The sequence below is a fragment of the Theobroma cacao genome, chromosome 4 (genome assembly GCF_000208745.1).
Source record: "Theobroma cacao cultivar B97-61/B2 chromosome 4, Criollo_cocoa_genome_V2, whole genome shotgun sequence".
In the NCBI taxonomy this organism is placed as follows: domain Eukaryota; kingdom Viridiplantae; phylum Streptophyta; class Magnoliopsida; order Malvales; family Malvaceae; genus Theobroma; species Theobroma cacao.
Genome location: NC_030853.1, coordinates 3,351,565 through 3,367,108, shown reverse-complemented (window position 1 = coordinate 3,367,108; position 15,544 = coordinate 3,351,565). Strand labels below are relative to the sequence as shown.

General features: G+C 35.3%; 3 protein-coding genes and 1 long non-coding RNA gene across 8 annotated transcripts in view; 2 read left to right on the top strand and 2 right to left on the bottom strand.

Annotated features, from left to right (window-relative positions):
• On the top strand, positions 2,285–3,545 carry LOC18601169. The gene has a single exon (XM_007032018.2). The coding sequence runs from the start codon at positions 2,548–2,550 to the stop codon at positions 3,166–3,168; it is 621 nt and encodes a 206-aa protein (XP_007032080.2). The 5' UTR covers positions 2,285–2,547; the 3' UTR covers positions 3,169–3,545.
• On the bottom strand, positions 4,916–6,289 carry LOC18601168. Its single transcript, XM_007032017.2, has one exon. The coding sequence runs from the start codon at positions 5,951–5,953 to the stop codon at positions 5,024–5,026; it is 930 nt and encodes a 309-aa protein (XP_007032079.2). The 5' UTR covers positions 5,954–6,289; the 3' UTR covers positions 4,916–5,023.
• Positions 6,492–11,882, bottom strand: LOC18601167 (probable magnesium transporter NIPA8). Of its 4 annotated transcripts, none has more exons than XM_018119615.1 (16): positions 11,642–11,870; positions 11,421–11,529; positions 10,653–10,970; positions 10,056–10,134; positions 9,894–9,955; positions 9,365–9,450; positions 9,176–9,249; positions 8,801–8,903; positions 8,576–8,704; positions 8,390–8,489; positions 8,183–8,302; positions 7,809–7,829; positions 7,622–7,712; positions 7,476–7,536; positions 7,112–7,208; positions 6,492–7,021 (listed from the first exon to the last, which is right to left on the bottom strand). In XM_018119615.1, the coding sequence occupies exons 3-16, from the start codon at positions 10,743–10,745 to the stop codon at positions 6,797–6,799; spliced, it is 1,341 nt and encodes a 446-aa protein (XP_017975104.1). In that variant the 5' UTR covers positions 10,746–10,970; positions 11,421–11,529; positions 11,642–11,870; the 3' UTR covers positions 6,492–6,796. The 4 variants fall into 4 exon arrangements, with proteins under 4 accessions (XP_017975104.1, XP_017975105.1, XP_017975103.1 ...); XM_018119616.1 differs by having other exon boundaries at positions 11,421–11,524; XM_018119614.1 differs by lacking the exon at positions 11,421–11,529 and having other exon boundaries at positions 11,642–11,882.
• Positions 15,109–15,544, top strand: part of LOC108661771 — a 2,103-nt gene continuing 1,667 nt past the window's right edge. Inside the window, exons 1-2 of one of the 2 annotated variants that reach the window (XR_001927565.1) lie at positions 15,109–15,137; positions 15,233–15,269. This is a non-coding gene — a long non-coding RNA (uncharacterized LOC108661771). Of the gene's footprint in view, positions 15,138–15,227; positions 15,270–15,544 lie in introns of both variants that reach the window. The other variant, XR_001927564.1, reaches the window with a different exon arrangement.

The following is a 15,544-nucleotide window of genomic DNA, read 5'->3' as shown; positions in this document are numbered from 1 at the left end:
TGAAAGAATGTATTGGAAAAGTGAGTGATGTCTGGCCGAGACCCTAAGAAGCTAGGGGAAGAGGGTATGCTCTTCGTGGCAAATTCCAACCCAAAGCTGTAATTGGAAAACAAAAAGGGATTACAGAAAGTAAACCTGTTCCCGTACCTCAATAATTTCAAACGGGAGAAGAAAGGAGGAGACTTCAATCATCAAAGCTCCATGTTTCTTAGATATTTCTTGTGCGACATATGAGAGAGTTTTGTTGATTAATTTAATTGTTTAACAGAAAAAGGCTGCCCGCATACACAGCCTGGTTACAGCTGCTTTCAGATTTGACTTGAAGCTAGGAGTTGGTGAATCAAGTCGGGCCAATACCTTACCCCAAAAGAAGAAATGTATAGTATTTCTTTTTTTTTCCTTTCCCATACTTGAATTTTCTTTATCAATGTTTGATTTTTTCGTATCTGCCAAACAATTGTACAAGTGGTAGCCTGTTGTTTAGTGCAAAAGAGGAGTGCTGTCTGTCAGCCCAACCACAAGATCAATCTGCTTATTATCAAAATGTGTCATTAATCTTAACCTTCCATTAGGAAAAACTATCGAATCTTTCAAGCTAATGGTAGGTGAAGTAATTGATGTTGAGATGAACTCTTGACCCTTTTTTTTCTTCACGTTCTTCTGCTGTTTCAGCTTGGTGTTTTGGATAAATAAATTACTACTTGTTATCGAATAAAAAGAATTAAAGTTTATCAGATGAACATCGATCTCAAATCAAACAGACAGGGCTGACTGGCAAATGGCTAAGCAATTAAACTTGTTTAATCAGGGCAATCGTTAAGTCTTTGCTTTCCACAGGCATGGCAGCTGCTGCTAGCATGTGCAATGACCAAATGGGTGGGAGATTCTGCATTTGCAAGGGTAGCCACATGTCCTGAGCCGTCGGTGGAGGGGTGGGTAGTTTTCTATTCAAATTTTACCGTTGAAGCGTCTTTTGGGAGATATCTTTTTGATTGTGTTAAGGAAAAGAAAGCATCCTCCAATACTTTTTCTAGCTGAAAACTGCTTTTACAAAACAAGGCTGTATCTTCCTTGGTTTCAAGGGAGGAAACTTAATTACTTAAAGCAACTTGCTAAAATGTTTAAGGAGGGATGAAATTCAAAGTTCAAATTCTCTGTCATTGTGATTCATGATGCCTTGATCTATATATAGTTCATTTCTACATTCAATATTTCTGTCTTTTTCTCGCAAAATTCATGAAATTAAAACATAGCAAGTTGGTTAGGAGGAATTGGCAAAACCAGTTGGGGTCATATGTGCACCTTCTTCATCGGTAAAGAGCTTCTTTCCGTGGCAGGAAACTCCAACAGTCTTTGTTCCATCGCCCCTTATCTTCATTTCCCCGGAGACATAATCTGCTTAGTGGCAGGGTGGCAGCATAATGCCTTAATCTGAATTAAAATGAAAAACGGGCTTAAAATCAATGAGGGCCTCATCCAAACTGCGGCCACCAACTTCTTTCGTTTCCTTTTTCTGATTCCATCTTCGTCTTAAGTGGCCAATCATGAACCGCAAGTAATTCATGGAAGAACCCATGGAGATCAAATACTAATAAAGAAGTAAGAAAAAAAAAAACCCATTTTCCACAAATTGTTGGAGGATAAGATAGCAGCAGGCCAACACGGATAGGAAGGGGAATGTGGATCAAATGTCTGTTTTACCTTCATCTTACTTGAAACCTTGAGTCAAGGCATTTAACATCAAAACTGAAGAGGATACAAGTGCTAGTAATATCAGTAGTTTAAGTGGTAAATTTATCAGCAAATTCAGGTGTTGAACATGAATGGATCTTTGATTATTTGGAGAAAGATGGAGAGGCTCCTGCCCTGTTGCCTTGGTTTAGCTTTGGCCAAACTTAGCTAGCGAGATCATTGATTGTGTGCCGTTGAAAAAGCAAGCAGTAGCCCCACTGCTCCCTTTATTCAATTTCAAAGACACTGTGTTAGCTGTAATGAACTCAACACCTCAACTAATAAATTTCTCTTCACTTACCATGATCATTGTTGGCTTCTTTTTTTTTTCTTTTTTCCTTTGATTTCTGTCTTAAAACAAAAGGCAGCGCGGGGGAGCGGTTGTTGGGTCCATTTTTAATATCTTCTGGTTCTAGAGCTTGAGGTCCCTCTTTCACTCCCTTTCTCCATCATTGCTTCTTTAATTAACATTTTTTTTCCTTGAAAAAACATCAACACTTCTCTTTCTTTAGATAAATCTTTTTGCTGTTACCCCTCTCACCCTTTACGTTTATATATAAATTCCCAGCCCTCCCACTTCAATTTTCTCTCAAAAGGGTTTTCGTTTCTTCTGTGAGGTCTAGCAAACCTCGCAGAAACCAGAAAACCCATCTTCTAATCAAGTCTATCTAGCATTCTGTCTAGCTACCTGAAACTATTATCTCTCTTTTTATTTCTTCAGAACTATGTTTTGTTGTTATAATTCATAATTCAGTTTGTTGTTTGTTAGAGCCTGTAAGCTCAAAGTTATATCCTAGATTGTTTGTTTTTTGTGCCATGGAGGTGCACGCACGTGCACCAGTTATAGCCAAGAGGCTATGGAATGTGTTGAGGATCACATTCTTTATGATAAGGAAGGGATTAATATCCAAGAGGAAGTTGATGATGGACATGAATTTGATGATGAAGAGAGGCAAGCTGCTTAGAAAATCCCTCAGCAACCTCGTTTCCCATCACCACCACTCCAAACGCGTCACACGTGGTAGCTTCGGCTTACAGGAATACGAATTCTCCTGCAGCAACAGTCCCAATCCTGTTTTTTTCCACGTCCCAAAACGTAAGCACCATAACTACTTCCCCTGCATCAATCCCCCCGAAGTCATAGAAGAAGAAGACGACGACGACGATCAACAACACCTTGAACAGGAACCTAAAGCTGTTGTCTTGGTGCCCAAGACACCTGAGTACACGTTCAACTTCCGATTTGATGCTTCTGAGTTTGCCCCTGGAGAGAAGCGCAGCCCGCTTCTGTCACCATTTTCTGTGAGGGTGTCCAATTATTCATCAGAAGATGAAACTGATGGCCGAAACAGACAAGTAGATGACGAGGCTGAGGAGTTCATCAAAAGGTTCTATGAGCAGCTAAGGGAGCAAAGTCGTATACAATTGCTGCAATAGCAGGATTCAGGAGTTGCAGTTCTAGGACATGCTTGCTAGAGGAACTGCCTGGTATCTGTATATTACTATCCAAAAAAAGTTAACACAAGAGTACAGCCACCAAACCAATATCAAGCTGCTTTGGTTGCCAGCCTTGCAAGGGAGCCTCATTCCATCCTTACACGATGAAGATGATCTGGATGAAGCATAGCTGCGTTCTGAATACATAATGCAAATTTTTGTGAGCTGTATGTTATGCTCATTTTTCTTTTGATTCCTTTCTGAAATCTTATTCTTGTTAAAAATCTGTATCGAAATAATGGTGTATTGTTTGTTCTGTAAAGATTCGAAAAATGAAATTGATAATGTGATGCAGTAGATTTGGAACGTTGGCTTGTCGTATCCTTCTCCATAGACACCTTTCTGGTGAACCGTCATAATTTATAGGTGTTTGGTCTGAAAGTATTTGATGTTAGTGGAACTTGCACAAATGAAATTGGCTCCCTGTTTTTGCTTTTAACTGGATTTAGGCCTTTGAGACCCACCATTACCCCATTTTCACCCAACCCTTCCCACTTCACAGGATCATCATTGGTTTGATTCTGTCCATATTCCCTTAATTCCAACAAGCTTTGTCTGCCTGAAGTTTATAGGAACTATTTCAGTAGGAGAAACCCAAAAATTTATGAGGGCCAAATGACTAGAGGGGGAAGAGATGCACAGTCCTGATCGAGTGGAATAAAATGAATAAACTGGTTGCTTACTTTAAGCAACCGGCCTCCCTTTTTGCTTTGCTTTGTAGGAGGGAATCATAGCATAGCATAGCTTAGTTCAAGAGCAAATTAAGGCAGAAAGCAAACCAGGAACGATGTGTGTAGCTTATGTTGATAAGCATGTATGGGCTGATGCATGCCCCTCTACAAGCAAAGCAGTAGCGCCTGAGATAAGGAAAAATCCACCGCCCTCTTAATTTATAAGCAAACAGTGAGAAACCACGTATGGAAAGGGTTAAATCTCTTCCCTGTCAGATGTTTGTGTTATACAATTTTATCAAGTAACTCCCATGGATGCCCCCGTCACTGAGCTCAAATCCAGATTACTTCCTCGGCATATAACAGTAATACCAGCTCTTAATTAAGCTTTGCAACATTTTATTAAGAAAAATCAGAGATGCAAGATGAATTAGCAAAAACAGATGTTTCCTGTATTAGAGAATTTTCTGCCTTTTAGTAATGCTATATTTTCCGGGTGTTTATCATTTCTTTTCACTCGAAAATGTTAGTAATATTTTGACATTACGTTCGAAAAAATTCAAAAATTATTTTTAAAAATTTAAATAAATATTTTATTTTTATGTTACATTTAATTAAGTGTTTGTATTTTTATTTTAAATCATATAAATAATTATAATTAATAATTAATTAATTATCATTAATTAAAATATTAATTGTTATTTTTATAATCACGTAAAAAATGAAAAATATTATATAACTACATCATCACATCACTTATCAAATCATATCCTTATCTACTATAATATATCAGTTTGTTATGATAAATAATATTTTAACAAATAATAGTTAATTTCTATTAACCATAAAACTCATTTTCAAAAAAAATTATTAATTATAAAAATTAATTTGATTTAAAATAAAAATATAAAAATTTAATTGAATGTAATAAGAAAAATTTTATTTAAATTTTTTTATATAATTCAAAGACAATTTTAAATACTATGTCTAATTTTTTTGGAGCAATGAGACTATATTGTTTGAAAAGTAATAATAGTACATAATTTTATTATTCCTCAAAAACGAGAAAAAAAATAACAGCTAAGTAATATAACAATTCAAAGTCCAAACATATTCTATTCGTCTCACCTACCATTCCAAGAAGATGAATGGCGGTTTTCCACTCCTTGCCAACCGGTCGGCCACGTCTCTAAGTGTCCATCAGCAGACCCCAGCTGGGACCCATGCGTGCTGTAACCATAAGCACCCACATAAGGGCCGGAGCCCCAAGGGTTGGCCCCAGGTGGAGGAGGGTAGTAACAAGGGCCATGTGGAAAGGGTGCACGGGGAGGAGGAGGTGGATGTGGATGTGGCAGTGGTGGCATTAGAGGTGGTGGTGGCGGGAGCTGATAGTAAGCATTTTGTGGCATAAAATGCTTTTCTTGGAAGGGATCCTGATTTCCAGATAATGAAGGCTGCAGCTGGGATCCCTGCGACATATTTTCTAATTCTAGAAATGGGTAGTGGACTGTTGGCGATTCGCTATGAGCTTCTGATGAAGAAAACTGAGTCTCAGGAGAGTAATGAATTACCGGATAGCCAGCTATCTGGCTCGCTGGGGAGTCTGTCCCTAAACCTTGATCCTTTCCATTAACCTTAAAGGAGAAGTTCAATACTCCATTGGACTTGCCGTCTGTGGTCCGGACCTCGTAAATCACGAATCTAACAACTCCATTAGACTCTTGGATCACATCCCTGAAGGGAACACGAACTTCTCCAATAGTTTTGTCTCCGAACATGACTCCTTCATGGCGCAGATCAAAGTGAATAAAGAGGTTATCGCAATCCTGAAACAAGGCCTGACTCACCTCTAACCGTATCGTGTGGTTCCACTCTGGATTTCCATCCCCTTCTCTGTCGGTCGGTGTCCTCTGTCGTTGCTGCTTCTCAACAACTTTCTTGTCATCATCACTGGCAATGGAAACGAGGGCATAGACTGAGAGTTTCTGGAAGAAATTGAATGCTTTCAGATCCTTGCAGGAAATCACTTTTAGTTCAATGAAGCTGGATTCCATGGAAAATGTTTCTGGTATACTTGGGACAACCTTTACAATATACCCATTAAATTGCTAGTTTGGTGAAAGCTTTTGGAGTGGGCCTAACTGAAAACAGGTGATAACGCTTAGTAGACACTTGTGTGTACAATAGCTGAAAACTCTTAATGCTTAAGCCAACTTCCCCACATCAGAAAAGCTCAAAAAGATGCAATCCAATGGACCAGTGTGCTTGTAATTTGCATATACGGTCACCAGAAGTTACCGGAGATGAATCCTGTATATCCCAACAGAGCTTAGATCCAGGATAACAATAAACTTATCTAAGTTGACAAAAATGGACTTGATGCCATCAATATCTGACTACACTGTCCAATAAATGTCAGCATAAATTCAATAAATCTTAATTCCTTACTCAGGGTTCACAGAACTTAAGTCCACAGCATCACTCGTTTTCTTTGCTAGGTAATTTGTAAATAGATAAGCTCCGAGTTTTGAAAGTGACATTAATGTGAATATAGGGCAAAAAACGGGGCACATTGTCTGCACGTAAGAACGATTGATGACAAAAATACATAGTACTAACTTCAACAATTTGTTTTGGAATAACCCGACAAGGGTACATGTCGTTCCAGCGGTATTCTTTTTCTTAATTACATTCTCCAAGAAAAAGGAGTATTTCCTTTCCTTTCCTTTCAATCAAGTAAGCAAAGACTATACATCGTAGTAAACGTATGAGTGTGATGCTTCTATGAGCAACAATATGCTCAACAAATCTCACAGAACAAATCAATCCTAAAGCTAACCTGTTACTGGTAACAAGGATGAGAAAAGAAAAAAAAAAATCAATGCTCACTGCTATCCCTATCGGATGCTTTGAGGGAGCACCGGTCCTCCATTCAACATCTTTGCACTATCTTCATCCATGGCAACTCTACTCCAACTAGAATTTTTCATGGAGAATATCCGACTCCGATCAAACCCACCTCCTCTAAAGCCTGTTATCTTTGATGACATCATAGGCATTACAAGAACTGCGGATGCATTGATCGAATCCTCCCCAAAACCTAATGATAACGAACATGTCATCTGCAAAGGGAATTCCAATGTCAACTTTAGCACTATATTAGTGTTACAATGATCTTGTAAAAGGGTTAGTCAAAATCCAATTTGCAGTACCTTTGCCTTGGCTAGCATATCTGTGATCTTCATCATCATTCCTTGTGTAAATGATTTTATCTCTTTATTCTGTACATCTTCGGATGGCAAGATCAACCTAGAAGGGGGACAAATGACAACCGTTGGTTAAGTAAAGATGAACAAATATCTAACATAGCACAAAAATGAATTAACTCCCATTACCAAATTTCCACAGAACTAATTCAGTAGATAACAATGCAGGTACATGTAAGCCTTTATAACCTCAACATAGGTAAAGGAACACAAATATGTGTTCATTTGTCAACATTTCATTAGCTCTCATCTATCACAACCCATGACGGATCACAGGTTGTTCAACAACACCAGGAAATCTACTTTTTACCTGTCAGTTTCAGTCGAATTGCTTGAAGACATAACAGAATCTATATCCTTAACTTCACCGCCTAAAAAAAGGGTAAAAAATGGAAGTCAAAATAAGCTCCCACTTTTAAAAGCTCTATAACAGAATTATAAAACTCCTTTAAGTACCTCTCGACTCATCAGGTGCCAATAAAGAAATGCCTATGAACACAGACATCATTCCTAGTATGAACATAGTTGTCCTCAGTGCATCGAACACCTGTTTTATTAAACAAAAACACCCTTTGAGGTCATCTAATTCCATTATCCAGAACGTAGGGGCTAGAGTTGAAGAATACTGGCTTGTGCAAACTACCTGCACGATTAGCTTTACAGCCTTGCTACATGACAAATGGACAAATGCCATCAATTTCCAATTAGTTCTTTTTTAATGAATGATAACTACTTATTGAAAAACAAGATTACAGAAGGTTGTCCTGTAACCAATAGCAGCAAAAGGCAGCTACAGATAAAAAAAAAACAACAATAATTTAGGATTTACTCAGAACAAAAAGGCATTGAAATTCTCCAAGAAGTTCAGCAAAATGATCTTACTGAACTGAAGCTATATTACATTGAAAAATAATTCACAGGGACAGGGAGTGAGGTGATTTGAACCAAGAATCTTGACATAATATGCATTTGTTGTGTGTGTGTGTGTGTGTGAGAGAGAGAGAGAGAGAGAGAGACCTGATATTCCTGAAAGTAAATAAATCCTGTACAAATGGAGAAGAAAGTCCAAGCAATTTGAAACATGGGAACAATAAGGATTGCATCAAAGAGTGACAGCCCTTCATTCAACCGTGTCATCTGCAGTATGAAAGCTCATGTATAATTTTCCAAAAATCACTCTTCAAGGTAGCAGAATAAGAGTACAAGTTCTGCCATAATTCTTACCCAAAATCCAGCTGTACTAAGAAATAAAAGTAACATGGAGTATGTAAACCAGCTGTGCAACTGATAACCATTGGACATCGCCAACCTTAGAAGGTTGGAACTGGATCACATGAAATTCGCAATTAGAATTAATCACAATGCTAGTTCTACGCAAAAGATTAATTGCATTTAAAACAGCCAACTTACAGAGATTTTGCAAATAACACCGAGCATGATCCCACAGCACCTGAAACTACAGCATATGAAAAAGGAAGCAGCATGTTCCAATATGGTCTAAGGTCTTGTCCAGAAACCGCTAGGAGATGTTCCCCTCTCCTGAATGTTTGCATGTTAAGGCATGTCAAACAATTAAACAAATGGCTAAAATAAAGTGCAGTAGCATGAGTAGAATAGCTGGCTCCCAAATCTCACCTGTAGATAGAGTGATGTAATGCAACAACTAAGATCAAAATCAGGCAGTAAAGAAGAAATGTTATGTTGCTGTATTTCTCTGCCAATTGCTCTGGTGTATAAACTGAAAAGAAAACAGAAAACCCCCATGAATTTTGCAATAAAATCAGTGAAACTAAAGCTCTGTCTCCATGCATGCACGTGAACAACTACTCTCTCTCTCTCTCTCTCTCTCTCTCTCTCTCTCTCTCTCTCAATGTTTATATATATGGATGTATTGTTGCATGTCTTCTTTCTTTTTCAGTTGCCTCATCTGGCTGATGCTCAGGAGCAAGGGATGCAATCAGGATTTCAAAGCTAATGCAATTAAGTCTAAAATCAAGTGAGGGTACATACCAGGGGACTGGTGGTTTCCAAAGGCGACAAGAAAAATATTTCCAAGAACTATAAATGCAGTGGCAACTAGTACCCTGGAAACAATATCAATGACACTGAGACAGTTAGAGACAACATTCGGGGACATAAAAGTGAATACTCAGTTCTAGTTATCAAAATTTAACTCTCTCACTTCAGACTAAAACATACTTTACGGTAACCATTTTGTTTAACACGAAGAAGGCAAATGCAATGTTGGATACAAACTGAACAGATCCCAAGGCTGCAAGAAGTGACTGCAAAGGAATAAGAGAGAGGGAATATGTAAGAAAGGAAAAGAAATAAGCTAGAAAAGAAACATACAAAGTTATTAAAACACAAGAACAATGTTCAACCTTGCAAAAGATGCAGTGGTAATCAGAAAAATACTTAAAAACCTAAAATTCCTTCATCCCAAAAATTCCCCATTGCTTTGGAGTGTCCCAACAAAAGATTGTTAAAATAAAAAGTAAGCAAGTAATCATTATCCAGCTTCCTAAAGCTACTTACCAACAAAAAAGGGTTAAGGATAAAACTTAACATATCAAGCCCAGTAGCCCGCAACATTAAGTGTAGATGCATTTATTCTAGCTTCTTAATCTTAGAGCTTTCTTATAGAGGAATGTTATTTTGAGTCCAAGGGAATATGCCATTTTGTTGAAATTGAACCTATTCAGATCAGAAGGCTCGACGTACTGACCTGAGCGGCATAACCAAAGGAAATGAAGTTTAGGCAATTTCCAAGAACGAAAAAGAGAATACCTGCAAATGAAGAATTTTACATTTACACATTAAGTCACTCCACACATAGCAGAAACGAAAACCCATTTATTTGATTTAGCACCATAAGATTATACTATACCAACTCTCCAAGTTTGGAAGTATATGATAGGCTTCAAAGGGGTCTTTCCTCCACCATCCATTGTAGAATGTCTTTCTCTCTGTGAATTCAGGTAGAGCCAATGAGACAAGCAAAATGGTATTAGGATAAAAAAAACAGAGCTCTCATACTAAATATTTGATATCCCTGCAAGCTCTTTGACAGATAAAAGAATGGACAAGTTACTGAATAGTGAGGTATAGAAACAAAAGGAACATTCATGTTCACATTTGATACTGTTTCACTGCACACTAGAAAAAGAAAATGCAGAAACACGTTTACTTTAAATCCGAAGAACAGGCACAACCCATCAGTATTAATGGAATTCAAACCTAACCACATGAAAGCAGACTTTTTACAAGGCTCAGGCCTGCTAGTAACACCATAAGTTGTGCATACAGTTTTTTATGCCTATTTTCTTGTGTTGTTGAATGCTCAAGAAGCAACATGAACATTTATACAAGTACAAAAACAACTGTCTGACTTGGCAAACATCTCAAGAATGCCAAAAATATCTCCGACAAAGTAATTGATCAACATGAGTTGGTGATTGCAAACAAAACTTTGCAACTTTCTTACCTCATTGTGACCTAATTTAAGAAGGTTTGTCCCGAAGTTGATGGCAATGCTGCCAAAGAGGTTGATGAATGCTCCAATGACCCACTCTCCCATGGTTTAGAATTGTGATCCCCCTCAAGGAAAACCAACATGCAGTTGAGAAGTTAAGCTGAGCTAGAGTAGTTATCGACAATAAATGTAGTCTCATACAACACGGTTATGTGCATTTTCTGGTATCTGTTGGCAAGGGGCTTCAAGCCCATGTTAAAAGAATGTCCGGCTCAGCAGAGAAATTTGTTGAGGGAAAAGGGGTAAATGCACAATTCAACAAAGGGATGCCTGCAGATAATCAAGAATGGCATAAATATTCATTCCCCCACGAAGAATCATGTAGTATTTGGAAAGAAAAGAAAAATTTTGATTTTTTTTTTTTTTTTGAAAAAGTGAGGAAGCTTATAAAGGAAAGAAGTATGGCAAAATTAAGCTACCATAAGAACAACCCTAATCCAGATGAAGGTAAAGATAGCAGACTAAAAGAAGACAGCATGATAATTGAATCAACATACTTGTTACCATACAAAAAAGAGGCTATTATTTCTAGTAATTGGCAGCAGCGGTCAATCTTGACTTGTTGAGGAGGTAAAATGAATATACATAAACAATTGAAAAGTAACACGAATGGGAAGAAATGCAGGAAAGTGTAACTGAGATTCTTCAAGGCAATGGCAATGAAAAGGAAAAACTTCATTTACCCAAACAAACAAAAAAAATCAAGAGCAGATCCTATACCAGAATCTGCGTGTGTAGAATGTAGATAACAGAGAAACGAAGCAGAGGATCTACGCAGCAAGCGAAAAAAGATCCAATTCTTGTCTTGTCTTGTCTTGGGAGATCTAATCTAATTCAATGCCGGAATTCTTATCCTTGCTTAAAATTAACCCCACAAAAACACAAAGAAAACCAAAAATAAAAATTAAAAAAAAAAATAGCTTGCCGGAGCTAGCCCTTACCTTTAACGGAAAATGGGAATCCGAAAGGCCCCCACCGGTGTCTTTGATTATGCTTATGCGATTTGGTTGCGATGAATACCGAATAATGCTAATTGGTTGGAGGTTCGGGCACTACGAGCTGATCCAATTAATAAAAAAAAAAGAAAATACCAAAAACCTTGTACGAAAAACAAAGCTACGTATTCCAATTCAAATAAAGGCAGAAGAAGAAGTTGCTTTGGCTTTTGGCTTTTGGCTTTGCGTTTTGATTATATTTGCCTTCGCTTATTATTAAATTATAAAAAAAAAAAACAATGAAAAGTAAGTTTGTCTATTGACTAAAATGTTTAAAATGTTTGATCAAATTTAACATTTGTTATTATTGTAAATTATTAATTTTAATAAAAAATTAATTATAATTAAATTTACTATCATAGACATTTTATACCCACTTGATTAGTTTGCAACTCAATATTAATTAACATTTTTAACTCATAAAACAATTGATATGATCCAATGCATCAATAATGTCAACTATTTACGTTATATCTCTCTGTTTATAAAAAAATATTAACTAATATTGAGTCCGAAGCTATTCAAACAATATCTTTAACTCTAAGAAAAAAAAATAATTTTAATTTTCATCAAATTCAATGTTGATGGACTTTTTATGTTCAATTGACATTTGATCACGTGTAATTGAGTTAGCCAAATGTGTTAACCACGTCATATGTTACACACACAAAAAATTATAGTTGATATTATGTCTAAAGATGATTAATTCTTTATTAAACTTAAAATTTTATTTAAATATAAATTAAAAATTAAAGATTCATTTAGATACAATATTTATTACGAAGCTTGCTTTTTCGGACTTGTGAATGGGAAAAGATTAGAATTTTGGGGTGTGACGTCAATAGCAAAAGAAAGGGGCAGGCGGATGAATATTTATTACCCACCGAAAGGCCGCCGCACTCAACTGTCGACATAGGACTTTTCTACGTACGACACCCCACAAACTCATAATCCCACGCTTTGACCGTTGAATCATCATTCTTGCGTCGTTTTGGCTCTGGGCACAATCTCTCCGTTGTTTTCCGGCTTCGCTTCCAGAACAAATACAATTCGTTTTGACCTTTGACGGCTAAACAAACCTTGGCAGCTCATACAGAAAAGTAGTGATGGCATTTGCTTCCAGGCTTTTAATTGGGTAATCGATCCGATTAAACTCTAATTAATATGGTTTTGAATACTTACAAACATAAGCGTAAGTTTTAGATAATAAAATTAAAATTCCAATTCCAAATGATCTCAAGTAAAATTATGATTTGAAAATTAAAGATATTCGTTATCGATTTATGTATTATTAATCAATTTTGATCGGATACCCGAATAAAAAACTTGTTTAACGAAACAAATTTACCTTTTTAAGTAGTATTATCTTTCTAAGTTGCTATTGTTATATATTAACAATAATTTTATGGATTTCATAAGAAAACTTGGTGTGACTTTTAAGCTTATTATAGTTGATGAATGTTGAATTAGATTAGAAAGTTATTATAGATGGTAAAAAAAATAAATTGTTAGCATGTCACGTTAATAATACACGGTATAAAATAACAAATGATATTTTAACTAAATCAATAATTAACTATAGAGACTTATTTGACTTAAAATAAAAATATATGAGTTTATTTGATTAAAAAAATACAAAAATTATATTGAATGTCATAAAAGTCTAAAAATTTATTTAATTTTTTTAAAATAGTTTATGAGCTTTTTTAGATATTATACTATTTTTTTAAGTGTAAAATACTTTTATTTTCTAAGTTTTAATCGAAATTACACTAAAGTCTATTAATTTTCAAAATAGACACTCCGACCCAAAAAATATTTTTCGCTAGACACGTATGTCTAGTCGTTAGTTAACCTTTAGTATTTTCGTCAACTTGCTGACATGGTAAAGGTAAAAAAATAATTTTACCTTTGATTAATTTTATAATTATTATTATATAATTTTATTATTTTTTCTTAATTAAACAAAAGCTACCATCTGGAGAGCATCGGAGCTCCCCAGAGGAGCCTCGATCGAGCTCCCTAAGAGCACCGATCGATGCTCCATATTTTTTTATTTTTTAAAAAATATAATAATAAGTTTTTAAAATTATTAAAGAAAAAATTGACATTTTAGTCTTTTCACAATTTTTATTAACGGTGTTTGTACTCTTAGGGTGAAGTGTCTATTTTGAAAATTAATAGACCTCTATGTAATTTCGATCAAAACGTAGGAAGGTAAAGGTATTTTACCCATTTTTTAATGATAAGATATTAATGTTAAGTTTGTTTATTTTAATATATCTGTAGTATTATATTATAACTTATCAAAGTACATTTTCGTGTTGAGTTAAATTCGAACATTTAATTTGGTGTAAAATACCTTAATTTCTAAGTTTTAATCAAAATTTCAAACGGGTCTATTAGTTTTCGAAATTGACATTCTATCCTAAAAGTGTAAACACCATTAATAGAGAATATGAAGGATTAAAATGTCTTTTTTTCTTTATTAATTTAAAAAATTATTATTATATAATTTTAAAAAAAATAAAAAAATATAGGAGCATCAATCAGTGCTCCCCTCTCTTGGAGAGCACTAGATCTAGTGCTCTTTTGTAGTACCTTGTATTTTGATACGATGGCTAATAAAGTTTACAGATACCAATTAAAGTTGATTACTGAGTTAAAAGGATAATTCAGAAGTGAACCTGTGAAATCTCGACCTCTATAAATACGTAACTAGAAGTAGACGCGATAATACGGGCTAGGGGTAATTTCGTAATTTCTCTTGGTAGGCTCCTACGAGTGGGTTTTTTTTATGCTATTAAGGTCTAAATAGGCCGAAGGAATGAATAAATGATGTTTATGATGGTAAATAAATGAGAAAATTAAAAATAATGATAATTTTCACGGTAAGGGTAAAATGGTCATTTTACATCTCGAGTCTAAATTTTTATGTGTTCATGAATCCGAGTATTTCTAGACTATTATGGATTTTATCTCATTGTCAAAAGAGTAAAAAGATTGCACAAAGGATAGGAAGAAAACAAAATGACCTTGCTAAGGGCATTTTGGTAATTACGTGAGAAAATGGATAAATATAAGGCAAAAATATCCAAGTTTCTAGCAACTTCTTCAAATTTCCAGCAGATTCTTCAAGCTTCCAACAAGTTTTTCTTCTTCCTCACCCATCCAATGCCATTTTTTATTCCACCTCCATGAAAATCAAATTTTTCATGTGATTTTTCCTTGTCTTCTTTTTATTTCTTTTCTTTTCCTAATCCTTCCTTCTCCTAACTTCTTGGGCACTGAATTTGCAACTTCTAACCCCAATTTCTAGCACATCTAAACCTTAGGAGAGAGAGAGAAAAATCTCTCCTTGTTTTTTATATTTTCTATTTCTACTTCACTTTCAACAACACTAGGATTTTTTACTTCAAATCTTTATTTTCAAGGTTGAAAGGTATATATTTTCAACTTTTGAAAATTTTGAATTTATGGTTATATTTTCATATTTATTCTCTAATTTCTTCAAATTATTTTTCTTGGAAAGATTAGGTTTTTGGTTGATCTTCATGCCTCCAAGATCATCCAGGTAACGAAATTTAAATTGGAGTAGTTGGCCAAATAAGTTTGTGAATTAGACTAGAAACTTAGGTTAAATGTTAGGTTAGAGGGTAGATTGCCTATTGTAAATTCATTAGAATTATTAGATTTAATTTACAACTTAATTGAGGTTGTTATGGTTTATTAATAAATATAGGTTTTAATGGTATTTCGAGACTACTGGATTAGGACCTTGTTGGTGCTAGTTTTGTCAAGTGAGTGAATTGCATTTCAAAATCATTTTGGGAATGTGACTGTTTTATA

Bases quoted from the DNA above. Each gene is read 5' to 3' on its own strand.
- LOC18601167 (XM_018119614.1), bottom strand. From the start codon at position 10,745: ATGGGAGAGTGGGTCATTGGAGCATTCATCAACCTCTTTGGCAGCATT. The intron at 7,713-7,808 runs GTAGTTTGCACA...TTAATAAAACAG, and splicing joins CTGTAAAGCTAATCGTGCAG to GTGTTCGATGCACTGAGGAC. The intron at 7,209-7,475 runs GTAAAAAGTAGA...TCCCCCTTCTAG, and splicing joins AATTCGACTGAAACTGACAG to GTTGATCTTGCCATCCGAAG.
- LOC18601168 (XM_007032017.2), bottom strand. From the start codon at position 5,953: ATGGAATCCAGCTTCATTGAACTAAAAGTGATTTCCTGCAAGGATCTG.
- LOC18601169 (XM_007032018.2), top strand. From the start codon at position 2,548: ATGGAGGTGCACGCACGTGCACCAGTTATAGCCAAGAGGCTATGGAAT.